This window comes from Populus nigra, chromosome 1 (assembly GCF_951802175.1).
Source record: "Populus nigra chromosome 1, ddPopNigr1.1, whole genome shotgun sequence".
Classification (NCBI taxonomy): Eukaryota; Viridiplantae; Streptophyta; class Magnoliopsida; order Malpighiales; family Salicaceae; genus Populus; species Populus nigra.
The window spans coordinates 37,411,931-37,435,370 of record NC_084852.1 but is presented as its reverse complement, the minus strand read 5'-3'; the positions used below and the strand labels follow the sequence as shown (position 1 = coordinate 37,435,370).

Genomic DNA, 23,440 nt, shown 5'->3' with positions numbered 1-23,440 from the left:
TTTCTATTAAGTTATTTTGAGAACGGGTAAGTAAATTTAATTTGGATTAGCTCGTTTTTATGTTTTTTTTATTGAACTTGAGTCTTTTTTCTCTATGCCCTTCTTTTGAAATTCTATTTTTTTAACTCAGTCTTGTATTGCGAGGCATGGGCTAGTCAAGTAGCCTAGATTGACCCGTGTTTTATTATTTGAAGTTATATTTTTTAAAAATTCTTTTTCATCTTTTGCCATTCAGTTATTAGGCATTGAGCTTTGCAATTTCTTTTCGCCTTTTCTTTTTGTGAGTTTTTTTTTTAATTTCACATCTTGGATATCGTCTTAGTAGATTTAACCTGAATTTACTTAAATTGTTGTTGCTTGAGGCTTTTTTTAATATTAGGAAATATTTGACTCGGCTCATGGCATAGCGCGGAACACCTATCTACTTAAATTTGTTAGAAACTAATTTTGGTGGATGCATAAGCTAGTTTAAAAACACTCTTACTAACTGTTTGTTTTTGCGTTTCAAAAACGCTTTTTTAAAAAATAAAATTATTTTATTATTTTTCTTTGCTTCAAATTAATATTTTTTTGGTGTTTTCAGATCATTTTAATGTGCTGATGTCAAAAATAATTTTTTAAAAATAAAATAAATAAATTATTTTGATGTATTTTTAGTGAAAAACACTTTGAAAAACAACCGCTACAACACTCTAAAACACTCCATTTAATCATAAAAGGAGCTCAATGATATTTGAAATTTCTAATAAATACACCATTTTTGTTTCTATTATAAGATACAGGTTTTGAAAATAAATATTAATTTATGTAATTGCAAATAGAAGTTGACTAGATTGTTGGTATATGTCACAACTGGCCGAACCAATTTTTTTAAAATATTAAAAAATATCTTGGCATTGTTAATATTTTTCAGCATAAAAAAATATAAATCGGGTGTAGGTTAACCTAATGTTACCTAATCAACTTGATGGATTTAAAAGTAACTCGGATGATTAGTAAAAATATAATTTAACTAAAAAGAACTTAAGACAACATAGTTTTTTATAAGTATTAAAATGACAACATATGAGATGGATCCGAACTAACTTGCCAAATCCGCAACCTGGGTCATGAGATCATGATAACCTTATAGAAAAACAAATCAAAACAAATTTGAAGTCCTATTCCCAATCAACCTAATATTGAAGGATGATTTTTTTTTAAAAAATCCATTAAAAAAGGACAAAAAAAGACTTGAGTGAACCCGGGTTAACCTGCTAAACTCACAACTCGAGTTATGAGACCGAGATAATCCTATAAAAAGCAAATCAAAACAAATCATGAAATCTAATTCCTAATAAACCTAATATTAAACGATGAAATTGAAAAAAAAATCAACAAAAAAAAGATAAAAAAATATGACTTGAGTCAACCCGTAAAACCCATAATCCAGATCATAAGACTAGAATAATATCATGTAAAACAAACTAAAAAATTGAGCTCTTCCCGAGCCCGTGAATTGAATCACGAGACTAAGATAACTCTATAAAAATAAAATCAAAATAAATTATGAAAGTTTAATTCTCAATCAATTAATCGTGGAAGGATAAAATAAAAAAAAATGAAATTAAAAAAAGGAACAGTAAAGTGACCCTAGTGAACCCATAAAACCTGTGACTTTGGTCATAAGACTGAGATAACATCATAAAAAGCAAATCAAAACAAATTATGAAGTCTAATTTCTAATTAACTCAATGTTAAAGGGTGAAATCGAGAAAAAAACCAATTAAAAAAGAAAAAAAATCTGAGTCAACATGGTTAATCCACCAAGCTTGTGATTCAAGTTATGAGATCAAGATAATTATATATAAAGTAAACTAAAATAATTTATGAATTTAAATTTTTAATAATCAAAATGTTGAAGGATTAAAATAAAAAAAAGATTAATATTTTTAAAATCAAAGTTTTGTAGCTCATGGCAAAGAGAAAATGTTTGTGTTTTGCGTTCAAAAAATGCTCTTAAAGATTTTTTAATATTGTTTTTGTTTCAGATTAATTTTCTTATGATTTTTAATTATTTTGATGTGCTGATGTTAAAATAAAATTTAAAAATAAATAAAATTATTTTGATGTATTTTCAAGTAAAATGTTTTAAACAATCACTATCACAATCCCAAACTTTATGAAAGTATATTTAAATTTTATCTAAGTATATTTAGAAGTGTGTTTTATTTAAAAAATAAAAATAATATTTCATTTAGTGTTTTATAATAATTTTGATTAACTATATTAAAAATTATAAAAATTTAAAATAAATTATTTTAATATAGTTTTTTTTAAAAATATTTGAAAAAGTCAGCAACATGGTAACAAAAACAGTTAAACAGCACCCCCTGCTTGTTTGTCCCTTCCAAAGTCACCTAGCGTTTTCTACTACCGACGAAACTATCTCAAAAAAAAAAAAAAAAAAGAAAAGGAAAAAAATATCCCCCAAAATATCCCCCCCCCAAAAAATAAAAATAAATTAACACCAATTTCTTCTCTCCTCTCATTCTTTCTCTCCTCTTCTTCCTGCCTTTCTATCAAGCGACCGATAATGTTACTCCAAATTGGTTGATCCTAAAAGAAATCGGAAGATGTTGGAGGATCAAGTGGCGTCTTTGTTACAGAGGTTACTAGGAAATTATGTGAGAGGATTCAACAAAGAAGCTCTCAAGATCAGCGTTTGGAAAGGTTTCCACTATTAACCCTCTTAGTAATTTTGTCTCGGTTTAGAAAATCGCCTTTCCTTTTTGTTTACTAGTTACCACTGCCGTGTAAAAATGTGAAACAGGCGATGTAGAGCTAACGAATATGCAACTGAAGCCCGAGGCACTCAATGCGTTGAAGTTGCCTGTGAAGGTTAAGGCTGGATTTCTTGGATCAGTCAAACTCAAGGTCGGTTTTTTTTACTATGATCTCTTATATGTCGAGGTGGGATGATTGGTTTACCCAACATGATTGCTTGATCACTGTGAAACAACTAGGATCCTTTCTAGACTTACACAAAATGTGTATAACGATTCCTCTCTGTTCCATCCACTCTCAAAAGAGAAGTGGAAAGAGTTGAGAGTTTGAAGTTACAAAATGATATCCTGTCTTAACTTCATCTATATAAGATTCTAAGAGGTTGAAAATCCCAAAGAACTTATAAGAACTAGAGATTGGATGGAAACCTTATGCAATCGAGAAGAGTGATGTATAAGCGATAATGTTGAAGTGAATTCAAGTGCGTATTTCAATGGAGAAAAAGGCAGAGAGCCCTTGTTCAAAACCAAAAAAGAAAAAAAAGAAAGAAGAAATTTCTGTTTTTTCTGGAGGATGTTCTATCCCGCACCCTCTCTCGTTTCTTTACTTTTTGCTGTAGATTAATACGGAAAATATGAAGTTAATGTCTTAAATTACTTGCTTTATTTTCCATATTTGTTGTTCACCTTAGCAAGCCTACTATGCATGCATTCTGCATATGAGTCCATGGAAAAGAGGCATGAGTGACACTTTTCGATTTCAGGTTCCATGGAGCAGGCTAGGCCAAGATCCGGTTTTAGTTTACTTGGATCGCATATTTTTATTGGCTGAACCTGCAACTCAAGTTGACGGGCTTACTGAGGATGTGGTTCAAGAAGCAAAGAAAAGCCGAGTTCGGGTAGGACATGGTGAACCCAAGTAGATTTTGTTTGCTCTATGGAATGTTTTTCTTATTATGAACTGACCTGTCTGTTCTTTTGGGCTTAGGAAATGGAAATGAAGCTTTTGGAGAAGGCGCAACAGTTGACATCAGAAATGGTATGGTAGCTCTTTTGCAGTGAAATTTCAGACATTAGAATTGTCTATGATTCCATTATAACTACTACTGTGAGTGTTAGGGCTTACATTATAGGATTTCTGCAATTCTTTTGATTTCAAACCATACGAGATGTTGCTTCACACTTGCCTAGAAGAGTCTCAAGTACACCATTGTAATTGGGCAACATTTTCCAATTGGGATGACTTGGCAGTTGCGGTGGACTAGTATTCCTGTTCCTGTTTTCCTTTTATTTGTTAATGAATAAATCTCTCTCTCTCTCTCCCTCTCTCCCTCTCTCCCTCTCTCTCTTTCTTTTGTATGGCTCAGATGTTTCATATTTTCTAAAAAACATGATTTTATATGGGGTTCTGGTATTATATCAATGAGACTGATATTTGGTATAGATATATTAGACACGTTACCTTGTGTCATCTATGAAAATCCCCCCCCAGAAACTGATTGCTCCTATGGACCATCTATTTTTTTCCTTGCTATTTCTAGGTCATGTAGTTCCTCTGTAGTCTGAACTAATTCTGGAATCATCTTGTGGAGAACATTAAGGATGAATAGATGGATTTTTCAGGCTTAGCATATTAAGTGGGAGATAGTACCAGAATTTTGTGGTGGCATGATCTTTGGCTTGGTGAGTTACTATTTTCCATGTGTTTTTGACAGCATGATAAGATGAGACCCAGGCAACTCACATGAAATGGGTGGGTGATAGTCGGCATTGAAATACAAATTCTATTTAAAGTTTGCAAGATTTGGAATCATAGTTAGTGAAGGCCTTTGTAATTATCTGTATGGATCTTAAGTAAATGGCTAGGGAGTTTTTGAGGCTAAATCCCTTTTACTTTGGGAAAACATCTGATGAATATAGGAGTATGTTTTCTTTATTCCTCTAAGAAATGAAACTATCAGCCCGTCTTATAAATCCTCTCCAACTTAATTGTAAATCATGTATGGATATAGACACAACCAAATGCATGCTATTAATAACACCGTAATCATAAATCATGTATGAATATAGGCACAACCAAATGAATGCTATTAATAACACCGTCAACTTAATTTTCCATGCAAGAAAATAATGTTTTAGAGGATGATCCACCTTCTAATTTGCTTTGTGGAGTCTTAATGCTTCTTCTTCTTCTTCTTCTTCTTCTTCTTCTTTTCTGAACTCACCAAGATACCCTCCATATTTTTGTTTGTGACTTCAATTCATCCAGATATCATTAGCAGCTATTCATTTTTAGGTTAGGTGTCGGCTTTAAGTTTTTGGGTGCCTTTTCTTCTGGATATCTAGCGTTTTAGGATTACAATGCCTTTTCTCTGGGTACATTTTAATAATAAAGATACATTCCTGATGTAAGCTGTGAAGCTTCATATTGAAATGTGAGCAGCAACCTTGTGTTTTTGGTACGTAATAATTGTGGATTGTTTTTTTTTTTTTTTTAAGCAAACTGCTTGAGATGCCTCTGTAAGATGCACCAGTACTTTTGGGTTCAAAAGTAACTATTAAATTGTGTAAGCTGGAAAGGAAGATTAAGAACTTTGCAAGTTTTATGTGGGTAGAGATGATAAGCACTAATTTCATGTTCTTCTTCTTCTTCTTGTATAAAGTACTAATTGCTTACCTACTAGTTGTGAGCATATTATAACTGATTAGTAACATTCTTCAACAATGCCATGCTTATGGTCAAAACTTGACTGAAAGAGAGAGGATGTGGATGTGCCTTGATTTTGTCATCATCTTGTGGTTTAGCATAAGTTCCCTGCGAGCCTTGTTCTCTTTTCTGTCAATTGCATTTTGATCTAATCAACTCTGCTTATTCACAGAATTCGTTCTTCATTACTTAAGAAGATCCTGGCTTGTACTTGATTAAAAAAATAAAGAAGATTCTGGCTTGCATTGTTTCTTGTTCTTTCTTTCTCAGACACTTCTCTTTTATACCTTCTTTTGCTTTGTGATCGTTCCCCTTCGTGGTTTCTTAAACTGCATTAGTACTTGGAAGAAAAATGCAAGGGAAAAATGCTTTCCTCTGGTCTGGTGCTAAGATCACCTGGTGGTTGCCTACACTGTATCCTATTTTTTGTAGTTATTGTCTATCTGACATGATATTTCTGAGGTAAGTGTGTGTCCATGTGAAGTGATGTGTTGATGCGTGTCTTTCTTCTGAACCTATTTTAATCGTTCACGAATATGTTCTTTTCCGCTGTCTTAAAAATTAAAAAATAATGAAGAAAAAATTTTCATGTTGCCTTCTGCATCTTTATGATTCTCTAACTGAATATTATACCAGCCTTGCTGGCTGTGTTCTTGCAACTAGTTTTGTAATTCATGCACTGTTACTATTAAATAAACTATCTGTTTCTGGAAAATTGGCTGATTATAATTGTTGGAACTCCTTTCTTTCCTTTTAAAAAGTTTATTACTTTAAATTCTCTGATATTTTTTGGTAGTTTCACTCTTGGAAATCCTATACCCTGAATCTGGTTATAATCTAACATGCCCTCAACATTTATTTTCCTTGTATATGAAGAATACATCATGGCTTGGATCTCTGATCAACACGATAATTGGGAACCTGAAGCTTTCAATTTCAAATATCCATATCAGATATGAGGATCTTGAGAGGTATAGTTCTCTTCCGAGTGTTCATTTTTCTAGCTATCAATTAACTTCAATCGAAACTTTCTTCTATTTTGTAGCAATCCCGAGCACCCATTTGCAGCTGGGGTAACCTTGGGCAAACTCTCTGCTGTGACAGTTGATGATAATGGGATGGAAACCTTTGTTTCTGGGGGTGCACTAGACCGTATTCAGAAGGTTCTAATTTTCATGCCATATATAGATAGATACAGATACATTGATAGATTCCCGATTAGTGGTGAAGCTGTGGAACAATTTTTAGTGGTTTAATTTTAAACGCATCAAAGTATTTAGTTTGCTCCTTATAACAGAGCACTGGATTCAAGCATACTCTTGGAGACAGTTTTAGAAGGAAAAATGTGGCTTAATATGGTCTTGATACTTTGAAGGGCTAATTGATCTTTCCATTCATGTGAGATTCCTTACACTAGCACAGAGGAAGGCTGGTTAAGCAAACAATGAACAAGGATTTTTATTAGTTTATAATTTTTCCTGGGTAGTTTTCAGGTTTATGATTCTGTCATTCTTCCTTTATTTTGCAATTCATGTTTCTATTCTTCATTGCCTTGCAGTCTGTTGAACTTGATCAACTTGCAATTTATCTGGATTCTGATATATCACCATGGAATATTGACAAGTCATGGGAGGACTTGCTACCTTCAGAGTGGCTTCAGGTGCTGTCTTCTTAGTCATCTTTGATATAGTAATCAGCATCATCTATTTGGTCTTGTTTTTTCATTGATCTTATGAAAACTTTCCCCTGGTGAGCTTTAGGTTTTTAGGTTTGGTACAAAGGATGGAAAACCAGCAGATCATATGATGGTAAAGCACTCATACATTCTGCAGCCAGTGACGGGGGATGCAACTTACTCAAAGCTGCGGCGAAAAGAATCTGCTAATAGTGACCAACCTTTACAGAAGGCTGTGGTGAACTTGAATGATGTGACATTGAGTTTGTCAAAGGTATTCCCTGGTATCAAGTCCAGCTTGATTTTTTTTTTGAGACAGGTTCAGTTGCTCGCCACTAAGTCATATCTTTGTGTTTGCAGGACGGTTACAGAGATATTTTAAAATTAGCTGATAATTTTGCAGCCTTTAACCAACGCTTAAAATTTGCTCATTATCGTCCGCTTTTGCCAGTGAAATCTAATCCAAGGTCCTGGTGGAGATATGCTTACAAAGCTGTTTCTGACCAGACGAAGAAAGCAAGGTATTTTAGTAACTACTTTATTTTCTATGTAAGTTGCTAACAAGCAAAAACCAGAAAGCTCTCCCAGAATTTAGGTAATTATGCATTCAAGTATTAATCACCTTAGAACATAGCTGGTTTAATTATGGTCTTAGAAAACTCAGCCCTAGCATAATGTGTGCTTCCCATTTGTGTATTACTACTATTGCTTTCTCTATTTCACTCACCTTATGTTAGACTTGAGTAATGTTCACTTTAACTTTCCCTTATAGATGTAGTCTAGGTATTAAAATGGTCCTCTACTCCATCCAAACTAACACCTCATCCTATTCCTGGCATCAACATGGTTGTATGCAAATTGAACTCTTGGTTTTGTTTGTTCTGATCTTTGGCAAATAGCATGTACCACAAGATGCCATCTTGAACATGACTGGTCAGTTTGTCCAGGGCTTGCACAAAAAGATACAGTGATGGAAAAACCTTGGTGTAAGCCAAAACTTAATAGGGAATTCATTGATATCATTGGTGTAACATTGCATGTGTTTTTATCACTGCTTTTGCTAAGGACATAATCTTTCTGGCAGTGGGAAATTATCCTGGGAGCAAGTACTGAGATATGCAGGCTTACGCAAGAGATACATCTCTCTATATGCTTCTCTGCTTAAATCTGATCCCAGTCATGAAATTGTTGATGACAACGAAGAAATTGAGGAACTTGATCGCGAACTTGATATTGAACTCATTTTGCAGTGGAGGTATGAGAATTATGGTGTTATATGACAGTTACCCTTTAGCTGTGCTTTCTAAGCAAAATAAGTTTTGGTTTTTATTGAGAAGTGGCTTAATATCATCCTTGTATGTTGTTGCTGCATTTTATTCTGTTTTTTCATTTTCCATATTAAATTACATATACTTCCATCAAAGCAAGCGCTTTTCCTTCCCTTTCAAATCATTCTCATCCTAAGCTATCTGGTCTAATACCTCTAGCACGAGTACTATGTCATCTACCAGAACCCGAACCCGAACCCGTGCAGATTGAACTCGAACCTGTGCAGATTATTTTGACTTTTATGATTGCAGTTCTAGTTGCATGCAAGTACAGATGTATCCATGATGTTTGAATTCCAATTGTTGCTTTCAGGTTCACAAGGCTACATTGTCTTTTCTATTATGAGAGCATGACTTGTTTTGTGCAGCTTTAGTAAGTGTCAAGTGAATTTTATACTCAATGTCTTATGACAGGAGAGAAGATTGTATAAAAAATGAGATAGAAATACAAGTATACATTCTTATTTGCAAATATTTCTATGCAGCTTCTCTTTTCCATTCCTTGTCCATACATGGTAGCTGCATGGATACATACATGCACGACCTTACAGCTTTATAGTTGCTTAGAATCATACTAAAAATATTTTTACAATCTGTGGTATATTCCTGGATGCTGATCTAGCAAGCTCTCACTTGAATTATTTTGATGTTGTGCAGGATGTTGGCTCACAAATATGTGAAGCAGTCGATGGAGTCAGATCGTTACTCAAGGAAACAGAAACCTAAGACATCATGGTGGTCATTTGGATGGTAAACTGTTTTTGAGAATAGATCTCATGATATTTGTTTCTATTTTTTGTATGTGGCAACGCCATACATCTAATGTTATCTGTCTGCAATCTGCATATGCATTTTCAGGAACAATAAATCTGACAAAGATGAGAGTGAACAATTTCATTTCAGCGAGGAGGACTGGGAACAATTAAACAAATTGATAGGTTACAGGGAAGGCGAAAATGAGCAGTCTGTGATAATTAATGAGAAGGCAGATACTCTTAATATGTCTTTAGAAGTGCACATGAAACATAATGCTTCAAAGCTTGTTGATGGGGCCCGGGAATATATTGCTGAATTATCATGTGAGGATCTTGATTGCTCCATAAAGCTTTATCCAGAGACAAAAGTTTTTGACTTGAAATTGGGGTCATATCAATTATCATCGCCGAATGGTCTCCTTGCTGAGGTTGGATTTTAGTTATGTGATTGAAGCTAGAATCCTCACTTTTGTTCCTTGGCATTAGTAGGACTATATTTTTTTTTGTTGTATTCCTCCATGCAGAGTGCAACTGCTTCTGGTTCTCTAATTGGTGTCTTCTACTACAAGCCTTTTGATGCCAAGGTGGATTGGAGCATGGCTGTGAAAGCTGCTCCATGCTACATGACTGTATGCTGCTATTCTCTAATTCCCTAAGATTATCCTTAAGACTTGTGCTTGTTTACTGATTATGTTTTTTCCAGTATCTGAAGGATTCCATTGATGGGATTATCAATTTTTTTGAAAGTAGTAATGCTGTCAGTCAGACTATTGCATTAGAAACAGCAGCTGCTGTGCAGGTACCTTCTATTTAGGCATGTTCTTTGACTTTTGTTTGAAAAGCTAGCTTTAAGTGTTTGCCAAGTTTATTAGAATACTATAACGTAAGATAATCATGGTCAGTTATTGACTGGGAAGGTGCATAAACTGGCTGATAGTTGGAAGTGGTAAATTTAGCTGATTCTCTCGGGAGTAAGCAGTGCAAGAAATTCAAGAAAGAACTTCAATTGCTTAGAAGGTTCAGATTATAAATTAAATAAGCACGCATGCTTTACAAGATGTAATGTGATTTATTGCATGATTGTTCTCATAGAGTGGGACATATGGTGACCTGGATGATATTGCATCACCATGCACTTGATTAAATAAATTCAGCATCATGTGCTCCTAGTTTCGTGTACTTGTCTTATCTGGCACAATAAAACTTTCCAAATAGAATCAATAATTAAAGGTGAATTTTTCCATTGTGTTCATTCACTGCACCACCACCTGTCACTTTTGCATCTGTCATAGCTGCAGTCAGAGTTTGTAGCTATCATGTATTCTGCTTTCCCTATTATGGCTTCACATAATTCTTGTGATTAGAGGTACTGGCCATTTTAGTACCAGGGTGGTCAACATCCATTTCACAACAGGGCTGTCTAAAGCTCAAAAGTTGATGATAGTAAAATTACATATAAACAAGAAAATCACATAATTCTTTCCTTTCCTTCGATAACTAGATGACATTTGATGGGGTTAAGCGCAGTGCTCAACAGCAAGTGAACAGGGCGTTGAAGGATCATGCGAGGTTCGATACTCTTCATTTCCTATGTTCTTATAGTTGCCTTGCTCACCACTTTGAGCAAAGCATTATATTTAGCTGTGAAACATGTGATGTTATCTTGCATGCAATCTGTGTCATGTGCCAAATATCTCCACCCGTGGTTGGTTTTTATAACTGTGGCTAGATAAATAATTTTTCCTCCACTTTGCTTCTCAAGTTGCCTGTTACACAATTGATGGATGTGCAGTAGCTTCTCATTGTAATAACGTGGTGAAGTAGAACATATATATCACCATGAGAAGCTGATGGATTATTTTGGAGAGTTCTGTCTGTACTGACTATCTACAATTATATCTACAATTATTAAGAGGGTGTTTGGTATCATTGTGTTTTCTTTTTTCAGAAGGAAAACTCACAGCATGTTTGACATCAGTTTTCTTTTCTAAATTTGACTCAAGGAGCAAAACACTTATCCTGTTTAAGATAAGGTGGTTTTTAACTTTTATTTTAATGTTTCCCCCTCCAACCTGTCTCCTTTGCTGACCCAAGTCTAAAAATTATCAAAATTCTATATCCATCCACAAAGTCACACCACCACAGATCCACCACCACCACCACCACCATTGCCACATCAAAGGCCACTTCCATACCTGCAAAACGGCCAGCACCACCAACAGCTGATCATTGAAACTAAAATCCCCCATTAAAAAACACCTGCACTGAGATCCTGAATCAAAAACTCATCTCCTTAACAAAATCTTTCGGAAGCTACCCACCAACCAAATCCGGTCTCCAGCACCGCCATATTGTAAACCCTGTGCCCTTGAAATAGCAGGCTGCTTCTAATCTAAAAGATAAAGTTCTTTTCTTTTCTTGGTCTTTTTTTTCTGTTTTTTTTTTAAATTAAAAGGAGATGGTGTTGTTGTTCACCAGCGTTATTGATTGTGGTGTCAGATTGAGAAGGGATGCTGTGGTTTGTTCAACAATTAGAATATTGTTAGGGAGGCTATGGTAGGGATGGGTTCTCATCTTGGCAAGTTGTGGGTGGTTTAAGTCACAAGTGCGTCAATACAATTTGAAATTAGGGGTGTAACTAGAATTTTACATGGAGATTTGAGAGAATATAAGAGTAAGCTTGAAAGAAAAACCAAGAGGGGGCCATATAGAAAATAAGTCACTTTCGGAGGCATACTAAACACCTTAAATGAAATAAACTTTAAATCTAAGGGTGAAATTAGGCTTCTCTGAACTATAGCGTAGGCCTGCTCTAATTTTACTTGCACACTGCTAGATACCTAGAGTGTAATGTTTCAATCATATTTAACTGATACAAAGATGACATCTAGCATTTAAATGATGATAGGTTTCTGTTGGACCTGGATATTGCTGCTCCAAAGATTACAATTCCTACTGAGTTTTACCCCGACAACATCCATTCAACAAAACTTTTGCTAGACTTGGGAAATTTGGTCATTCGCTCAGAGGTGAAATCACAAACTTAACCTTAACTTTTTGGATGACCAGCTAAACTTTACATGGAATTGCCCCATGTTTGCAGGATGACTATGAAAGGAGATTATCCGAGGACCAGAATATGTATTTGCAATTTGATTTGGTTTTAAGTGATGTTTGTGCTTTTTTGGTTGATGGTGACTACCGCTGGAGCCAAACAGCATCACAAGGTTCTGCTAGTTCTGTCCGCTCAGAAGGTGTTAGTTTCTTGCCTGTTATTGATAGGTGCGGGGTAATCTTAACATTCCAACAGGTAAAAAAATCTGCACATTTCACCTTAAATTGGACATCCTATGTGTATGCATGAGAAAGAGATTCCATGGAACTTCAAATTGGAACTAATAACTTTTGGTATCTAGATTCGATTAGAGAACCCATCATATCCTTCTACAAGACTTTCTGTACGGGTGCCATCATTAGGGTTCCACTTTTCTCCTGCTCGGTATCATCGATTGATGCGAGTGGCAAAGATCTTTCAGGAGGAAGGTAGTGAGAATTCTGATCTTCTTCGTCCTTGGCATCAATCAGACTTTGAGGGGTGGTTGTCTCTTCTTATTCGAAAGGTTTTTCTCTCTCCCACCTCATGGTTTTGTCTCATGGATATGCGGGGCCTCTTATCATATATGCATACATGCATACATACATAGAGAGAGAGTTAGTTTTCTTTTGTTTTGTGACAGGGCATGGGAAATAGGGAAGCTGTATGGCAGCGGCGATATATTTGCTTAGTTGGTCCTTTTCTGTATGTACTAGAAAACCTGGACTCAAAATCTTACAAGCACTATCTCAGGTTTGAACACCATTCATGTCCATTTATGCTATAATTTCTTAAGACCAATATTTACCCATTTATTTTCTGAGATAAAGTGTTTCTGTTTTGGCATACTCATGGTACTTTGTCATTGTTTGTGTTATTTTGGACTGATGCCTCTTTTTTTTCATAGTTTTATTAATATGAACTTTTTATATTGAAAGATTTATTTCTCTTCAGTTGTTGCTCAAGAGTACAAAGCATTATTCTATTAGAAAACTGATATGGAAAAATGAACATTGGTATGAGTATGAAGTTGACTGAAATATGTGCTTGATCATTTTGGCAACAGTGCAGGATAGTACGGTTGTAAGAAATTGTATCAATGTGAAATCACATAGGCAAATTGTGTGCTTGGGTGTAGATATTTCATTTTTAGTAATAGAGGGTATTGGCAATTTTAGTTGATCAAATTATCCTGGATTCTTCAAACTTCTAGTCCAAAGGCAGCAGAGTACTTGAATCAAAATTCTGATGCATGGGCTATCTTTTGGCTCAAATTTAGAGCAATTTAGGGTATCTCGATGTTGAAAACTAGCATAAACCCAAATTGCACATTGAGAAAGTGTATATGGCTGCTCTTTGTTTTCCTTGTTTCTTAAGAGGAAAAAAGTGTGCGACTGTGAAATTCAATGCTAGGATGTTATATAATTTGATAATAATCGTCAAAGAACTATCCCAAACCAAAAGCTTAAGATGTTAGGTGAAGGCTCCGAAAAGAAAATTAACTCACTAACATAATTTCTCAAGTGAAAGCCATTTGAGTTAGAAACTTGCACGTCAACACTATTTTTGTTTATTTATTTTATTTTGAAGAGAATGAGGGTGATAACATCTAAATCCAAAATCATAAGCTGCTAGATGAAGCCAAGGAATGATTTTATATTAACTCACCAACAATAATGATGAATAGAAAATAAGTATTATGTGGCACACAACTTTAGTTTGGGATTATGTGATTGTTTCTTCTTAAGAGGAAAAAAGTATTAAAAGTTTATTATTTATTTTAAATTTATTTATTTGGAATGTGTTCTCTCTTTATTAATTTTAGATATTATGACTGTTGTAGCTTACGAGGAAAACAGGTATATCATCTTCCAGCAGAGTTGCTTGGTGGTGTGGAGCATGTCTTGACTATTTGTGATGCTGCACGCCCCCTGAGCAAGGTTGTTGTTATGTCTTCATAATTTAATGACCTTACAATTGATCTGCATTGCCTCTTTGCGCTCGGAAGTAATTCTTGATGACATTTTATTCTTGTCATCACTTGTCTGTAGGTTGTGGAAGATGCGAATGCACTGATATTACTATGTGATTCTGATGATTCACAGAGAAATTGGCAAAGTCGCTTGCAGGGGGCTATATATTCTGCTTCAGTAAATCCTTAATTTAGCTCAATCCATCACATTTGATCTTGTCCTTTTCTTTTTCTGTCTTAAAAATTTTATATCTAAGAATTACTTTTGACCTTAAAACTTTGCATACTCAATATTCTTTAGCGGTGGGATGATCAGAAGGCTGAGCAGTTTATGGGTTTTTGCTGACTCCTACCCCCCCCCCCCCTATTGATTTTTGTTTTGTTAAAGAATTATGATTCTTATATTGTTAAGAAGTGATTGGTTTTTAATTTTGGTAAAGGTAGTTGATTTTCTATTCCATGCTGCTCTTCCCTTAACAAGCACCCATTTGGTTTAAGTTATTTCTGCTGATATTTAGATTCATGTAAAAAACTAGCAGATTATTAATGATTGCAAAAATATTTTTAGCAAAAAGAAATCATATGTCAAACCAAATCATTTTTATTTTAAATACAAATAACATTGATTTATTTCACCCTAGAGGCTTGCTCTAAACTGGACAAGTGTCCAGTTTTCTCAAAGAGGTGCTTATATTGTTCGCATGTACCCAGTATCTATTCATATTTAGCATTGATTTTTGGTCTCTTTAATTTTTTGTATCCAGTTTGTTATTAATGTTTTAGTTTTCCAATTTTGTGATTTGGACAGTATAAAGTAATCTAATCACAATGGGTTTTTGTATAGTTTCATCTAAACTAATATGCATAAAAATAGTTTGTTGGCGATAATTAAACTCTTATTATTGAAGATCATAGGGAGGACTTTGATGTTGTTTAGAACATTTACAATCTTTATTTGGGGGAATGTATCAATGCCATGGTGAACTTCAAACCTGAACCTTTTGAGTTACCCCAAAATATTTACCAGAAATAAAATCTGTTGCATAACTGAAAGTATAGTTTAATACCATCAAACTCTTCTGAAACTGCAAGGATGATTGCTAAATTGATTTAGATGTCTTGTGTGTATTTAAGAAGCTTAAATGTCTCCTTCCTGTTCTTTATAAGCTCCAAAAGGTCGTTGCACTTACCTTTCGTGGCTATTTTTGGCCTTAGAGTTTCATCTGTCTCAGTTTTCTTTTGTCTACCGCACTGAAGATTTTGCTTATCAGATATATGCTTACATGGAACAGTGAGAGGGATTCTTACCAATGGATTTATTCACAGGGTTCTGCACCTATCACTACTCTTTCTGAAACTTCATCAGATCCAGAGGACTCAGAAACTGAACGTAATGACAGTGGTGAAGCAAGTAATATATTGAAGATGGAGCGTATATTTATAACAGGTGCTCTTGATGAGCTAAAGATCTGCTTCAATTACAATCGTCAGGTAAGCCTGGATTAGTTATGTCATGGGATTCCTTGTCAATGGAACCGCTGAGAAATCTGATACATGTGCTATTTTTCTAGCGTGACCTGAGTTTTGTTAATGTGCTTCTTGCTGAAGAGAATCACTTGTTTGAATTTCGAGCAATAGGTGGCCAGGTACAAATAATGCCGTGATGATTATATTTATGGATGTTTTATGCTTCTCTCTTTTGAGGGTTTACATTTTTGAACACAGGTTGAACTTTCAATTAGAGAGAATGATATGTTCATTGGTACCGTTCTTAAATCTTTAGAGATTGAAGATTTAGTTTGCTGTAATGGTGTTTCTCAGCCTTGTTTCCTTGCAAGATCATTTGTTCAAAGTTCAGATGTGCACTTATCCTTTGATGATACTGGGAACCAGACTTTTGACCACAATAATTCAACTCCAAGTGAAGGAGAAGACAAGTTCTATGAGGCACCAGAAAATTTGGTCAACTCTGATTTTCCAAGTCCCCAAAATTCGCTTTCATCTGAATACTCATCATTCAAGCCTCCTAGTTTTAGTCGTGTTGCTGGCTTACTCCCTGGTGATGTTGTTCAAGCTAGGATGGACGATATCGAAATAATGAATACCATGGATAGTTTTGTGAAAGCTCAAATAGTCATCTATGATCAGAACTCTTCTTTATACAAAAACATCGACACGCAGGTGGCCAATTTTCTTTCAGTTGTCTGTTCTCACTACCTCTAGTTTATAGTGAATTGACTGACTGTCCCATAAATTATTGTTTCAGGTCACAGTGAGCCTGGCTACATTGTCATTTTTCTGCCGTAGACCCACAATTCTTGCAATCATGGAATTTGTCAATGCCATTAATGTTGAGGATGAAAAATGTGAAACTTTTAGTGACAATTCACCATCAGCAATGGTAAAACATGACAGTTCTGGAGATGACATTGTCGATGATCAAGATTTAACAACAATTGAGGAGCCTGCTGTTAAGGGTTTGCTAGGGAAGGGAAAATCCCGGATCATTTTCAATTTGATATTAAAAATGGACCGTGCTCAGATTTTTTTAATGCATGAAAATGAAACTAAGTTTGCTACTCTGTCACAAGATAATCTGCTTACTGATATCAAGGTTGTTCTCCCCTTCTCTGTGTTATTCATTTTTCTTTTTCTAAGATTTAAATTCTGTTCTCTAATTTCTTTTACGTTTCTTTTGTGATAAGGTTTTCCCAAGCTCTTTCAGTATAAAGGCAGCCCTGGGAAATCTAAGAATTAGTGATGATAGTCTTCCCGGTGGTCATGCATATTTCTGGATCTGTGATATGAGAAATTACGGGGGCAGTTCATTTGTTGAGGTACTTAGCACTCTTTTCTGTTTTTCTTCTCCTCTTCGCAAAAGACCTTTTCTTATTTTTTTAATTTCGAGGTTATAAATTGCATACAATGTGAAAAAACCTTAAAATATTCTGAGAAAGGGCTGTATGAAATGAATTTTGGTGGGCTTCTTTACTACTATATTAATCTTTCAATCTAATGCCATTTTGTACTGCATTTTTTTATGTTTTCTACAATCTGGTATCCTCTCTGCTGCATTTTGTTTATGTTGTGCTTTTAAAAATCCCTCACATGTAATTGTGCAGTTAGTTTTTACATCATTCAGTGCTGATGATGAAGACTATGAAGGTTATGAATATAGCCTTTTTGGGCAGCTTTCAGAAGTGCGCATTGTTTATTTGAATCGCTTTATTCAGGAGGTAAATTGATTCCAAGTAATATCTCAACCATTATTCTGTCTTATTCTGTTTCTCACGCATCTCCAAAACCATATCTAGGTTGTGAGTTACTTTATGGGTCTCATTCCCAACAATTCAAAAAATTTTGTCAAATTAAAAGATCAAGTAACAAATTCTGAGAAGTGGTTCACAACCAGTGAGATTGAAGGATCACCAGCTCTGAAGTTGGATCTTTCACTCAGGAAACCTATAATATTGATGCCTCGAAGAACAGATAGTCCTGAGTAAGTTTGCAGTTAGGCTTAGTGAATAATTATATTTTACTTTGATTGCTGACATGTCCTATTAATCTTTTGAAATTTCTCGGGGCAGTTACTTGAAACTTGATGTGGTTCACATAACCATTCAGAACACTTTTCAATGGCTTGGTGGCAGCAAAGGGGAGTTGCATGCTGTTCATTTAGAAATATTAACAATTAAGGTGAGCATTATAGCAGGACAAGATTTGATGAGTAGGCTTCTTTAACTAGTGATCCAAGTGAAAAAGTTTATGCTTAGCTCTTTCCTTTTGACCTATTGTAGTATAAATTAATCAAAAGGTTTGTTGTGACTATCAAATTTTCCCATGCCCATAAGTTTTCTTGTGATTTGAGTTATTGATTTCTGTCAAGTACCAGAACCATATGGTATTCTATCTTGTGGACCGGTTTATTCATTTTGTTCTTATGACTTCTAGGTGGAGGACATCAATTTAAATGTTGGCAGTGGAACAGAATTAGGTGAAAGCATAATCCAAGATGTAAATGGGGTTTCTATTCTCATTCGTAGGTCACTTCGAGACCTGTTGCATCAAATACCAATTACAGAAGCTGCAATCAAGGTATTGAATTGTGTTCTGTGGGGTTGGTATCTCCACTTTTATTTTCTTAATTACTATTAATCTGTTACTTTCTCTGTGATATCCTTTTTGTTTCCATTGTTTAATTTATGCGCGGACACTGAAGTGCATACTTGTATCTATTATTGTTTTTAAGATGGAGGAGTTAAAAGCAGCTCTGACAAGCAGGGATTACCAGATTATCACTGAATGTGCAACGTCAAATATTTCCGAGACTCCACACACTGTGCCCCCACTGAACCATGACTCTGTAGCATCTTCTGCTGATGTTGTAAAACCTATTGCTCTTCAGGATCCAAGTGGTGTTGAAGCTGAGACACGGAATGGGGAAGCCTGGATTTCTTTGAAAGTTTCTGTTGCGATCAATCTAGTTGAATTGTGCTTATATGCTGGGGTTGCCAGAGATGCATCGCTGGCCACCATAAAGGTAATGTTTCATTTAATTACATATGCTCTCTCGCAAATTTCTTCATAAAGTTATCTCCCTTTTGATCTTGACTAGCTCATGGATAGTCTCTGCTTAAAATCATCATGGTGGATGCAACTCTTTTTCCAATCTCCTTTTTTGTACCCATCATGGAATCAAATGACTTTCGTATCATGTGTTATGGTTGCAATTTAAAAATTATATCTGCAAGAGCCTTCAAGTTACAATAGTGGGCAGCAGCTGTGGTCATGTTTGTTGCAGCCTTGGATGATCTTTCAATTGCTTAGTCTTTTTTTCTTAAGAGTCTTTTAGCTTATGCATATATTATGGCCACTTGCTAAAGTTTGTTTGCATCAAAATAAACATTACACTTAATTTAATTACAGAATGTGTTTTTCATTTCCAGTGAAGTTGTCTAAAATTCATATACTAAAGAGAATATGGTATTTGTTGACGATTATGCTTATGATGGCTGCAACTTTTATGGGATGCCTTGATATCTTGGGACACCAGTTTAAATCCTCGTGCCCATGTACCCTATCATCTTATTCAACAATTATTATTTGCCTTAAAAATTACCATGATCTCTCTCTCCTCTCTCTCCCCCTCCCTCCCTCTCGCATGCCCACTAGTATCAATCTAGCAACATCATTATTAATTGCAGCAATTCAACCTAAGATGAAGTAAAACTACTGCCACCTTAATTTTCATCTTTGTTTTGACAGTCTCAGGTGACAGTTTCATGGTCTGGCATTCCTCATCCTGCTTATTTTCATTTCTTGCAGTGTTATGTAGTGTTCTATAGTTAATTTTCTAGCCTGGTTCCATGCAGGTTAGTGGTGCTTGGCTCCTCTACAAGTCTAATAACGCAGGGGAAGGTTTTCTCTCAGCAACACTTAAGGGCTTCACTGTGATTGATGATCGTGAGGGAACCGAAGAAGAGTTCAGGCTGGCGGTAGGAATGCCTGAGAAGATTGGTTATAGTCTCCTTCACTTGTCATCTGATGATGAAAACCAGCATATATCTGATTTAAATGTGACGAAACAAGATGAGATCAAACCAGTCCCTACAATGCTTATATTTGATGCAAAATTTGGTCAACACTCAACATTTATTTCTCTCTGTGTCCAACGCCCACAACTGCTCGTTGCACTTGATTTTCTTCTGGCTGTTGCTGAGTTTTTTGTTCCAACAGTAGGTGATATGCTGTCAAATGAGGAAAGTAGAACCCCCATGCATGAGGATGATGCAATTGTTCTGGATCAGCCAATTTATCAGCAATCCTCTGCTGAAATCTCTCTCTCTCCATTGAGACCTTTAATTGTTGATGATGAAAGATTTGATCATTTCACTTATGATGGTAAAGGTGGAATATTGCATTTAAAAGATAGACAGGGAGTTAATCTCTCTGCACCCAGCAAGGAGGCTATTATATATGTTGGAAGTGGGAAAAAGTTGCAGTTTAAAAATGTTGTGATCAAGGTTCCACCTTCTTCTCTCATGTTTATGTTCATGCGTAATGTGAGTTTCTGAACAAGTGTACCTTCCCCGGTGGTGACCTTTTTTGTATATTTGTTGATGCAGAATGGGAAATATTTGGATTCTTGTATTTTTTTGGGAAGTGATAGTGGCTATTCTGTCTCAAGGAATGATCAGGTCCAATTGGAGGGACAGGATGATGCTCCTCTCACTGAATCTTCAAGAAGTATTAATGATCAACCATCTGAAGACACTCTGGTTGACAGATCCACTGAGTTTATTGTTGAGTTACAGGTTAAATTTGTTTTTATTTTCTCTTTTCAATTTTTTTTAAAATGTCTCGAATTTTTTTTTTGTATCGAGATTAAAGATTGAATATAAAAACAACAGACTACAAACTATTTTAAGGAGGCTAACAAATGGAGTGCCAAGCAAATGGCATTAAAACTCAACTCAACTCATCTAAGCTTGAATTCCGAGCTAGGGGCTCAATGGATTAGCTGCTTCTATTTAGTTCTGTTATGGGTTAACATCTATCAAAGGTTGTTATAACTTTACATCATTGTTTATCACTTGAGCGCATGTTGTTTTGGCTTACTTTCCACCTCCTCTGTTTTGATCCTTCAATTTGATCACTCTTTCTCATTGGTTCGCTTATAGGCTGATGTCAGATATGGCCAGACCATCTTACTTGACCATCCCTTAAAAATTTTCAATTAGTGCCACCTCCACCTTCTCATAGCTTTAAGTATATGATCCTAGATATTCTCCTTCTAGTTTGAGTCTTGGATTTGAAGATAGGTTTGATTTCATTTTTTGCTTTGTTATTGGGTGTTTCATATATCCTCTAAGTACTTGATCAAAGCTCCACTTACCTTCTTTAAGTAAACTTCTTACTAACCAAAGTTCAATAAATTATGAAGATGGTTACTGATTCTGGGGGACAGCCCGACAGAAGATAATCACATGCGCGCACACACACCTGACTGGGTTAAAAGGCAGCTGGGGTGGCTGCTTCCATTGCAAACTCCAAAGCTTTATTGTTCTCAACTTAAATTTATTTCAGAGCTCATGTAAACAAACCTTATAAAAAAATTTGCACTAGTCTTTAAAACCCCTCAAAGAACCTTTGTCACTCTGCTTAGATCAGTTTTTTTTTTTTTTTGAGTTTATTTAATCTCTTAATGCTGTTGTAACCAGCATGGTACCTCAATGCCAGCTGGAGGCAGATGTGTCATATAGCACTGTTGTGCACATTATAGTGATATTTTGTATCTAATGCTTCTTTGCAGGCCATTAGCCCGGAGCTTACCTTTTATAATACATCAAAAGATGCAGGGGTGCCATCAAATCTCTCCAACAAACTTTTGCATGCACAATTAGATGCATTTGCCAGGTGTGTTGAACATGAGCTGATTATGACCTTTTCATTTGTTGATTGCTACAAAATCTTTCAAAGTCTTCATAAAATTAATGTAGCAGAAACTCTGTATATTTTGGTTATGATGCTTATTCAGTATGTTCAGGCCCCCAGTGTGGGCTTACAATCGAAGAAAGTATGTTCAAGCAATATTCAGTATTTTTATTATGATTCTTATTATTGTATATGATGGTAGGAAGTCTCTGCTGCTTTGCCATGTACTGTATTTCATTAACTTCTATATATATTTATTCGTCATTTTCAAGAATTTGTTGGTCTTTATGTATTTCTCATGCTATTGTTGTGTGATTGTTTTTGAATCATTCTCTTGCTCTATGTTACGAGTTGTTTCATTTATTCATGGAATGAAGAAAATGGAACCACTATTGACCCTTTTTTATAGCTACAGTTTCCTTTTGTATTGAAGTATGGAAGGTAACCTTGTAGATGTTGGTGAAAATACATATGAACTGATAGAATGATAACATTCGTGGTACTTTTGGCTTCTATCAGGCTTGTTTTGAAGGGCAATACGATTGAAATGACGGCAAATGTACTTGGTTTGATGATGGAGAGTAATGGAATTACAATCCTGGAACCTTTTGACACCTCAGTTAAATATTCAAATGCTTCTGGGAAGACCAATATACATCTATCTGTTTCAGATATATTCATGAACTTTACATTCAGCATCTTGAGACTGTTTTTAGCTGTTGAAGAGGACATTTTATCATTTCTGAGGATGACGTCAAAGAAAACAATACCCTGTTCTCAGTTCGACAAAGTTGGAACAATTACAAGTACATTTTAAACTAGTCTATGTCTGGAAAGATATGAAATTTTTTGAGCCATTGAATTATCACCTGATTATTATTGTACTGTGTAGATCCATATACTGATCAGATATATGCCTTCTGGAGACCTTGCGCACCACCTGGTTATGCAATTCTTGGTGACTATTTGACACCATTGTCAGTGGAACCTCTTTTTAACATTTTCATTTTCTGAGATCACTCTTTTAGTTCTTTGCCTTGAATACTGTACGACTGGTTTCCACATGACAGGGACAAGCCGCCTACAAAAGGAGTTGTCGCTGTGAATACTAACTTTGCAAGAGTCAAAAGACCCATATCTTTCAAACTAATCTGGCCACCTTTAGCTTCTGAAGAAATTTCTGGTCAAGATGTTGCCAATTCTAGCTTCTTACTAGATAGTTTCCTTACCAAGGAAGGCAACTACTGTTCTATTTGGTTTCCTGAAGCACCCAAAGGTTATGTTGCGTTGGGTTGTGTAGTGTCCCCTGGAAGAACACAACCCCCTCTATCTGCTGCTTTCTGCATCTTGGCTTCTCTAGTTTCTTCTTGTTCCCTCAGGGATTGTATTACCATCAATTCTGTCAATTCGTAAGTGTGATTTTTTGTAATTAACTTGTGACATAATTTACATTCAGATCAATGCATGTAGAAACCAACATGCCCATAGATAGATGACTGCACACATACTCATAAATACATAAACGGGCAGGAAACTTAAGTCTTTGATGTCCAACTCCTTGGATCATATCATGTTATAATGACCATATATACTAACATTTCACTTCCTGATAGGACAGTTGGAAGGACACACACAATTACACATGCAATACTTTGTTAGTTGGTTTAATTGTCTTGCCCCATGTTTGGTATAATAACCTCATGTTCATGA

General features: G+C 35.3%; 1 protein-coding gene across 1 annotated transcript in view; it reads left to right on the top strand.

Moving 5' to 3' along the window:
- The first annotated feature begins 2,509 nt into the window (after positions 1–2,509).
- Positions 2,510–23,440, top strand: part of LOC133674060 (uncharacterized) — a 40,524-nt gene continuing 19,593 nt past the window's right edge. The window contains exons 1-37 of the mRNA XM_062095023.1: positions 2,510–2,712; positions 2,813–2,916; positions 3,530–3,664; positions 3,754–3,804; positions 6,349–6,443; positions 6,518–6,635; positions 7,031–7,132; positions 7,233–7,421; positions 7,508–7,668; positions 8,232–8,402; positions 9,133–9,225; positions 9,334–9,658; positions 9,755–9,859; positions 9,934–10,029; positions 10,732–10,799; positions 12,139–12,259; positions 12,334–12,540; positions 12,647–12,850; positions 12,968–13,077; positions 14,168–14,264; positions 14,376–14,474; positions 15,623–15,787; positions 15,868–15,942; positions 16,022–16,477; positions 16,563–16,910; positions 17,002–17,133; positions 17,419–17,532; positions 17,611–17,795; positions 17,884–17,992; positions 18,248–18,391; positions 18,546–18,836; positions 19,669–20,319; positions 20,422–20,610; positions 21,609–21,712; positions 22,250–22,536; positions 22,623–22,707; positions 22,801–23,139. Coding sequence (XP_061951007.1) covers positions 2,616–2,712; positions 2,813–2,916; positions 3,530–3,664; positions 3,754–3,804; positions 6,349–6,443; positions 6,518–6,635; positions 7,031–7,132; positions 7,233–7,421; positions 7,508–7,668; positions 8,232–8,402; positions 9,133–9,225; positions 9,334–9,658; positions 9,755–9,859; positions 9,934–10,029; positions 10,732–10,799; positions 12,139–12,259; positions 12,334–12,540; positions 12,647–12,850; positions 12,968–13,077; positions 14,168–14,264; positions 14,376–14,474; positions 15,623–15,787; positions 15,868–15,942; positions 16,022–16,477; positions 16,563–16,910; positions 17,002–17,133; positions 17,419–17,532; positions 17,611–17,795; positions 17,884–17,992; positions 18,248–18,391; positions 18,546–18,836; positions 19,669–20,319; positions 20,422–20,610; positions 21,609–21,712; positions 22,250–22,536; positions 22,623–22,707; positions 22,801–23,139 — 6,422 coding nt within the window. The 5' untranslated portion in view covers positions 2,510–2,615. The remainder of the gene's footprint in view (positions 2,713–2,812; positions 2,917–3,529; positions 3,665–3,753; positions 3,805–6,348; positions 6,444–6,517; positions 6,636–7,030; positions 7,133–7,232; positions 7,422–7,507; positions 7,669–8,231; positions 8,403–9,132; positions 9,226–9,333; positions 9,659–9,754; positions 9,860–9,933; positions 10,030–10,731; positions 10,800–12,138; positions 12,260–12,333; positions 12,541–12,646; positions 12,851–12,967; positions 13,078–14,167; positions 14,265–14,375; positions 14,475–15,622; positions 15,788–15,867; positions 15,943–16,021; positions 16,478–16,562; positions 16,911–17,001; positions 17,134–17,418; positions 17,533–17,610; positions 17,796–17,883; positions 17,993–18,247; positions 18,392–18,545; positions 18,837–19,668; positions 20,320–20,421; positions 20,611–21,608; positions 21,713–22,249; positions 22,537–22,622; positions 22,708–22,800; positions 23,140–23,440) is intronic.